The sequence below is a fragment of the Palaemon carinicauda genome, chromosome 26 (genome assembly GCF_036898095.1).
Source record: "Palaemon carinicauda isolate YSFRI2023 chromosome 26, ASM3689809v2, whole genome shotgun sequence".
Taxonomy (NCBI): Eukaryota; Metazoa; Arthropoda; class Malacostraca; order Decapoda; family Palaemonidae; genus Palaemon; species Palaemon carinicauda.
In genome coordinates this window covers 51,638,403-51,647,464 of record NC_090750.1, presented here as the reverse complement: position 1 = coordinate 51,647,464, position 9,062 = coordinate 51,638,403, and the positions used below count along the sequence as shown (strand labels likewise).

General features: G+C 39.5%; 1 protein-coding gene across 1 annotated transcript; it reads left to right on the top strand.

Moving 5' to 3' along the window:
- Positions 1-5,437: 5,437 nt before the first annotated feature.
- Positions 5,438-6,827, top strand: LOC137619909 (zinc finger BED domain-containing protein 5-like). Its single transcript, XM_068350195.1, has 2 exons — positions 5,438-6,154; positions 6,381-6,827. Exons 1-2 carry the CDS (start codon positions 5,438-5,440, stop codon positions 6,825-6,827), a joined length of 1,164 nt encoding a protein of 387 aa, XP_068206296.1.
- The last annotated feature ends 2,235 nt before the right edge of the window (positions 6,828-9,062 follow it).

Sequence of the window (9,062 nt, the reverse complement as noted above, 5' to 3'; positions counted from 1 at the left end):
TGAGGGCACTGTGTTGCCCATCCAGACTGTTCCATTTCCGAAGGTGAACCTAGCATAAGTGCAGACATGTGTGCCGAGCGTTTCTAACGCTAATGTCATTGATTTGTAATACAGGCTTTTATGACTTTGATACCTCGGTATCTTAAAAGTGGCATCTAATGTTTTTCTTTCAGACAAACAAGCCCTGTTTACTATCATACTTATGCTTAAAGTTTTGGGTTATCCTCTTCTTATATATATATGTATAATTGTGGTTAACCTGTCTGTTTATTGTCTGTCAATAAGCTTGTTCTTGAGAACCTTGCGTCTCCTTCACCTGTGTCAATTTATTGGTATAATTGAGCATTCATTCTATGTACCTTATCTGGGATAATTCTAATAGAATTGTTCCTTTATGCAAGCTATGTTGCATTGGTTTTCCTCCTATGCGGATATAAAACCTTTGGCCAATACAAGTATTGTGCGGAAAACTGGTCGATATTTCATATTGACGCAGTGGTCCTTTACAAACTATGCTTTACTTAATATAGGGCGAGACCACTATATTAGCTTGCCTGGTATTCATACATAGATATATGTACTCTTCGAGACTTTCCAGAGTCTAGTAGGACTCTTCCCTGTAGGGGGCAGGAAGCTCTAACATAGTTTATAGTTAGTTGAAAAGATGTATAACGGTAACATCTTAGGTCTCTAGGTCTAGTCGACCGGGAATAAATATCTCCGGGGAGTACGGCACGTTCTGAGAATCCACAGATACAGTAATGCTCTGGTACACTTCCATCAGGACGACATGGCTTGACCCCAAAAAACGGATTTTGAGCGAAGCGAAAAATCTATTTTTGGGTGAGATAGCCATGTCGTCCTGATGGACCCGCCCTTGCCTTTCTAAGAAAGGGCTGTAGGACCCCTCCCTACATACAGTATCTGTAGCACCTCGTGTACGCTACAAGGAATACAGATGGCGCCAGGATTGGCGCCAGGCACGCATACGAATCGGGGGATAGGGAAGCCTTGGGAGCGGCTCCCCTTTTTCTTTCCCGAATTCGTATCTCGTCAATCTCCCTCCTACGAGACGAATCTCTGTTCAGGTCGTAGATTGCCATGTGACGTGTCTAGAATACGTCCTCTGATATGTCGCGATATCCCTTTCACGAGGGATACTCGCTCCAGGAGTTAGAATTCTGGTACCTTAAGGTGGATTCTCTGGGAATATCGCCGTAGTTGTAATATACCCTAGGAAGCTACCCTATAGGAACTTCCATCAGGACGACATGGCTATCTCACCCAAAAATAGATTTTTCGCTTCGCTCAAAATCCGTTATATATATATATATATATATATATATATGTATGTATATATACATATATTTGTATATATATATATGTGTGTGTGTGTATATACATATATATTTATATATTTGTATATATTCTTATATATATATATGTATATATATATAAATATATATATATATATATATATATATATATATATATATATATATATATATGTATATATATATACATATAGATAGATATATATATTTATGTAAATATATATGTATACATGTACGTATGTATGTATATATACATATATATATATATATATATATATATACTGTATATGTATATATATATACATATATATATGTATATATATATATATATATATATATATATATATATATATATATATATAACCGTAGATATACGAAATAAATGATTATGCATAGTTCTTAGTCAATTTGCATACTAACGGATAATTCAGTTACTATGATTAATCACTGAAAAAATTCCAGTTGATTTGCATAATTCCGCAAATTTTAGATTTTTTTTTAAAATAACGGTTAAGAACGTAGTTAGTTCGTGAAATAACTGAAAAATTCCGGTAAATTTATTTAATTTCTAAATATATTGACTTCTACCGCGAGGAAACCATAGGAGAAAACTTGGTTATCCATTTCATTTTTATCTTTCTATTGCTATCACTCGCTCAAACACCAAAGTAGACAATGTCTTCATCGGTATCCCTGAGTACACTTTCCCAGAAATTTCCTTTTGTCTTTGCAACTTAAGGGATGCCTCAGTAGAGTATGTTACCCTAAAAACATACCTTCTGGAACAGTACTTGCCATTGCCAACCGCCCATATAGAAATGATCATTGCCGCTAGCCTGCAACCTGCAAGTGAATCTATTTCGTGTCCTATGGGTATGATTCCTACCCGAACCAGTGCACGCTGCCATCCTTGATATTGATATCTTGCCCATGAAGGACCTGATGACCAAAGTTGACGCCCTTATGGACAACTACTTCACTACCTTCGAGACCTTCATCAATGCCTACACTCCTGATGAAGAGGAAAAACATTCAACAGCAACCAATGCTGATGTGAATGTAGTAGGACACAGATGCCCACACCATGATATGCCAGAATGACGACAAAGCCACCCACATTTGCTGCCCCTTGCTCACGCCCCAACCAATGAGCTCTACGGCTGTAGTTATGACACTATCACTCCAGATTCAGGGCTGCTGCGAAGAAATGTGAGGGTGGCCAAAAAGCTTGTAAGTTGGCCATCACTTGTAATGCTGGTCTCCCCTTTCACTATTCCTCTATTTTTACATGATGCAGGTACTGATGTGAGGGTTTTGGCAGACACTGGTGCTTGTCATTCCCTTCTACCAATGTCACTCTCCAGGACATGACGTAGTCATTCTAAGCCTGCTGATGTCCGCCAATAGATCTCAGGTCCTCATTCACCGGTACAAGATACTCACACTATCATTTAGGAGTGCCAAATGTCGTTGGAGCTTTCTCATTGCCTACTTAAGGTTGCCAATAATCAGTTTAGATTTCTCCACCGATTTCCCCCTCCTAGTTGATGTGGCACATCGACGATTAGTCAAAGCAGACTCATACTTGCTGAAACCTCTTCAACTTACTCCTCATATGCTTACACCCACCTCTTCAAATCATACACAGAAGTCTTCTGAATAGAACTTTGCTAAACCCCCATGGTTCCAGTCAATCATGGAATTTATCACCATATGAAAATGACGTCCCCCCAATCTTTGCCAGATTCAGGCATCTGGTCCCATATCGTTTGTCAGCTACTAAATGAACGTTCACTGAATTGGAAGAAAGGGGCCTATATAAAAAAACCCTCAAGCCCATGTTTGTCAACCCTACACATCGTCCTGAAGAAGGATGGTTCCTTACACCCTTGTGGGAGTTACAGCATCTAAACATTTAGACAGAACTAGATCCCTATCTACTACCAAAAATTGCTGACGTTACCTCCTATTTGTACAAAGCCAAGACGTTCTCCACTTTCCACTACCTGAAGGGGTATTATCAGGGGACCATAAACCCAAAAGACATCCCCAAGATCGCCATCCCCACCGCTTCTAGTACATACAAATTCAATTCCTCTTATTTCTGGCCTTCATAATGCTGGGTCCACTTTTCAACACCTCATGGATGGCATCTTAGGGGACCTCCACCCATGTGTATGTTACGTGGATAATATACTTGTATTCTCTTCCCTCAAAGAGGGACACCTCTGTCACCTACAAATCGGGCTTGACAGCATACAACAGAACGTCCTTGTAGTCTGGTACGACAAGTGTACATTTGTCGCCAACGAAGTATTGTTCTTAGGCACTGTATCACTCCTGAAAGAGTCCACCCCCCCCCCCTTGAGAAGCCATTCAAAACTTCTCCATGCCTTGACCATCAAAGAACTGCAACAATTCTTGGCCATGATCAACTATTATCACCGTTTCCTGCCAGCCATCGCCACCACTCTTGCCCCCCTCTACACCTTCCTCAAGGGCAAGACAAAAGACCTGAAGTGGGGTCCCCTTCAAGAAACGGCCTTCCGCATCACAAAGTATACCCTATGTACCACTGCTGCTCTCACTTTTCCCGAACCACATGAACCTTGCTTTCTTTCCGCCAATGCCAGCTACGTTGGTATTGGTGCATTGCTCGATCAGGTGGTAAACTGTCCAAGGCGAAATCTGGCTACTCTACCTTCGACCACGAATTGCTAGTGGTGCAGTTGGCTTTCCTTATCTTTAGCTATTTCTTAGAAGGTACGCCCTTTGTCATTCGCATGGACCACATGCCTTTGGTGCACGCCTTCACAGTCCAACTCTTAGTCTATCTGTCAATGCTGCCATCTCTCTGACCTGGTTGAATACAATTGCATCCTTCAACACGTCCCTGGGAATATGAATTTAATTGCTGATGCCCTTTCAAGAAGCACATTGGCCGCAATTCAACTGGGATTCGATTACAATGCCTTGGCAGCAGCCCAACGAATAGATCCAGAGTACCAAGCAAGTAGGACATCCTGCAGAACCCTCTATTGGGAAGACGTCCCCCTTGATGACTCGAATGTTATCATCCTCTATGACATTGGTTCCCAACCTGGGGGTAATTTACCAATTTTTCGGGGGTAATGGAGGGGTGACAGAAAAATGTTAAGAATTCTGAAAATCAAGTAAGCATTGGTATTAAGATTAATGTTAACTTAGTCTTAGTATTTTAAGTTGTAATGTAAACCTATTATAAGTAAGTAACAAAGCTAAACCAAATAACAATAAATATCAAAAACTAATATACAGTATTAGAAAAGAAAAAATATATAGCTAAGTGTGTGGTAACCGAAAAGTATTTTCACAAGTATGCTTCAGGACACAAGTCACTCAGTAACCCCGATGACTCATCGACGAGTCCAGTACGCGTCACTCACTGCCCGAGTCTGCCTCTATTTCACACTGCCAGTTTCTCTGTGAGCATCAGCCGAGGTGGACATGAGCTGGTATGTATGTGTACTGCCCTGTGCAGTTTATACTTAGTATTTACCCACTGTTACTGTGAGTTTGTGTTATTAATTTTGTATAATATAATGTATGCGTGGTTCTTACGTTTTCAATGGTTTTGCTAGCATTAGCGGAGTACGCGAGGCTGCGTACATTCACTATAGTCTCGCGCTACACGATGCTCTTGTGCTGACAAGCATGATACATGCAGCCTGGCGAATGTATGCGTGTGTGCTTGCATCAGTGAACTTGTGTTAGCTGCCATGCGAGAAATTATGTACCTCGCGTTTTGCAGTGTATTCACGGATATTGTGTTGAATAGGTGTTGCGTTGAGGTTTTCAGTAGTGGTGTACTGAGGTTTTGGTGTTGCGGATTTTGCTTGTGATATTCGAGTTGTGTATGGAAGTGTAATTTAGTGTTTTAGTGTAACTGTGTATTCGAGTGTGAGTGCAGAATTTTTTATTTTTATTTTTAACACAGTTACATCATTCCTATGCTGAATAAGCTCCTCTAATGTTATCTAGAATGCCATGAAAAACTGAATAATAAGTTCTCAGTGTTCACTTTTTTATGCATTTTTTTCTTTTTCTGCAGATTGAACAATAAAATGTCCAAAAAGCGAACCTACTCTGACGCCTTTCTTCGCCATGGCTTTGTGAATTTACCATCCGGTGGAGAGGATCGGCCACAATGTGTGATATGTCACAAAGTGTTGACAAATGAAAGCCTGAAGCCATCAAAACTCTCAACTCACCTCCAGAAGTGCCATCCAAATCTTCAAAATAAGGATCAGGCTTATTTTCAGCGCCAGGCTGTAGCACTGAAGAATATCCAGTTCGGTTCATCTGGAATTCAAGCCCAAAAGCTTCAAGCTGCAGTCGAAGCATCCTACTTTGTTGCATATAAAGTTGCCGAACAACAGAAATGCCACACCATTGCAGAGAATCTGATTATGCCTTGTGCATACGAGATGGTAAGCAAGGTATGTGGGGAGGAGCAAGCGAAGAAACTGAGTGTCATATCTTTATCAAACAACACCATCCACAGACGAATCGATGACATGGCATCAGATATCTTGTCCCAAGTTATAACAGAGATCAAAGAAAGCTCATATAGCAAATTCTCCTTGCAATTTGATGAATCGTGTGACATAGCCAGATGTGCTGTTCTCCTTGGGTTCGTCCGTTACGTCCACCAGGACAGGATCAAAGAAGAGTTCCTATTGTGCGAGAATCTGCTGACAACCACGAAGGGAGAAGATGTCTTCAATATCATCAACAGTTTCTTTACCAAGAATGGATTGGATTGGAACAGCGTTCAACAGGTAGGGAGCGATGTTTATATAAGGTCCAAATTAGTATAAATACAATGAATTACATGGCATATAGTTATATACAGTCATATGCATGATTAACACAAAAAACATCGTGCGTCGTACTGAAAAACTAAAGTACCAAAATAATTAAATTAATACCATATAATTATAACACAAAAGATAAGTAACAATGACTAACTGACGCAATCTATAATAATTTTTCTTTTTAATCCAGGTCTCCGTCGATGGAGCACCGGCGATGATGGGTGGTCATCGTGGATTACGGGGCCTCATACAAGCTGTCAATCCAGAAATTTCTGTAGATCATTGCATCATTCATCGGTACTCTCTTGGATCGAAAAGCCTGCCTGGTAATCTGAAGTTAGTGTTTGAAGATGTGTTGAAAATCGTCAACTTCATCAAGTCCAGGGATGTGAATTCGCGCATATTCAAGGAGCTGTGCAAGGAAATGGGAGAAGAGTATCAAGTTCTGCTTTACCACACCGATGTTCGCTGGTTGTCACGAGGCAAGGTTGTACATCGTGTCATTGACGTCATAGAGTCTATGACGTCAATACTGGTAGGCCGAGAGCATGGATACCTGCTCCCATGTCCCGACAGGTTTTTTATTTCATTCATGGCCTCTCCCTTCCATCTCACCGTTCTACTGCACAGCTACTGAACACGAAGTTCATTTGGCACGGCATTACTAAGGATGCTAAGGATTGGGTTGAAGCCTGTACTTTATGTTGAACCATTTCTTAACCCCAGCGTCGCTTTGCCTACATTCACGTCGATGTTGTAGGCCCCACATTATAAGGACATCAGTACCTATTTACTCTCATTGACCACTCTACTCGTTGACCTGAAGCCATTCCTATAGAAACTGCAACATCCTCCTCATGTACAAGCTGAATAGCAAGATTCGGTATCCCTGAGTATACTACATCTGAACTGGGTACAATTTTCACCTCTCAATTGTGAACATAATAAGAGAATCTCATAGGAATCACCCTACGTCAGACAACCGCCTACAACCCTGCTGTCAAAGGAATGATTGAACGTTTTCATCACACCCTCAAAGCAGCTGTGATGTCCTGCTGCAATGACTCCAACTGGTTTAATCAGCTTCCCTGAGTCATCAAGGGAGGCGACCTGTTGGTGTTCCCTGGCAATTTTTTTGTCTACAACCTTCAGCGCCTATGTCTCATGAGAAAATTTACTCCTTGCCGCCAGACTTACAAGCTCCTATAGCGAAGCAACACATACCAACAAATCTTTCCAGTGCAAGAACACTTGCAAGCCACTGCTAATGCCCCTTTACACGAACCATTTTCTCGAGATCCATCATACGCAGAAAGCTTTCTTAATTAATATTCATGGCAAAGAAGAATAGGTTTCCATTGATTGCCTAAAACCTGCATATCTCTTACCAGATACCCCACCTACAGTATACCTTTCTAAAGCAGGGTGCCCTATTCTACATGTATGTCATTTTTAGTAGGGGAGCCATGTACCACACGTGTTTTATACAGGGTCATATACTGTAACGATTCCGATTTTTTATCTTATCACTAGCTCTTCCTTGTACTGTTGATAGACCAACCTGTCTTATCATGATAGTTCATGTTCCATTATTTTTAGATTTTTTGACGTTCTTGCTCGCAACTCGCTGTATGATTGTTTAATAAAGTTTTGTTGCATTCATTTCGTCTTTCAGTCAATTCCTAACTGCATCACTCAGACATTTTTCATATTTCCCTCAGGAATGTTCGTATGCAAAAAGCCTGTTTGTGTTCATTATTAATGTTCATCATTTTATAATAATTATAAATATATATATTAGTCAACTCTTCAAGGAAATTTGGTATGTATGGGCATCTTCCCTTGCATTTATCACAGTTTTCGCTATCTTACATTTTTTCACCATAGTATATGCATTTATTTCCCATATAGTTCTTACATTCCCATTAGTTCCAGGTATGTAGATATCTAATTGGAAATTTTGCATTAGTTCATACATTATGCAGTTTAACACAAACAGGCTTATATTGGGAAGATTACCTCATTGCCTGCTGAACTGTGAGCCAAAGGGTGCAAAGATTTAGTCAAGCTTCTTTTATGGTAATTTTCTAAATTGCCTGGTAATGAGTACCGCCATTGTCTAAAATTCCCCCATTGCTGAGTATCGGGTTACGTCGAGTTTCCCCCGAGTTCATCTAAATAATATTGCACTGCATGATCATCATACACGATCACTTCCAAAGATCAGAAAAAATGGGGTGCTTTTGCTGGGTTTATCGGGATATTGACTATGGCAGAGAGAGAGAGAGAGAGAGAGAGAGAGAGAGAGAGAGAGAGAGAGAGAGAGAGAGAGAGAGATCGTCATAATTGGCATTAAGCTAAGTAACTCCCACTTAGATGCTAGGTCTAGGAACCCCTATAAATGAAAAACAAAAAAAAGCTCTTAAAATTATTATTATTATTATTATTACTATTACTATTATTATTATTATTATTATTATCACTATTATTATTATAAGTGTTATTGTTATTATTATTATTATTATTATTATTATTATTATTATTATTATTATTATTATTATTATTATTATTATTATTAGCTAAGCTACAATCCTAGTTGGAAAAGTAAGATGCTATTAGCCCAAGGGCTCCAACAGAGAAAAATAGCTCAGTGAGGAAAGAAAATGAGGAAATAGATAAACAATATGAGAAATAATGAGCAGCTAAAATTGAATATTTTAAAATCAGTAACATCAAAATAGATACTTCACACATAAACTATAAAAAAGACTTATGTCAGCCTGTTCAACATAAAGCAGATATTTAATATATAATCTATAAAAAGACTTACGTCAGCGTGATCAACATGAAAATATTTGCTGCAAGTTTGAAC

Bases quoted from the DNA above. Each gene is read 5' to 3' on its own strand.
- LOC137619909 (XM_068350195.1), top strand. From the start codon at position 5,438: ATGTCCAAAAAGCGAACCTACTCTGACGCCTTTCTTCGCCATGGCTTT. The intron at 6,155-6,380 runs GTAGGGAGCGAT...TTTTTAATCCAG, and splicing joins ATTGGAACAGCGTTCAACAG to GTCTCCGTCGATGGAGCACC.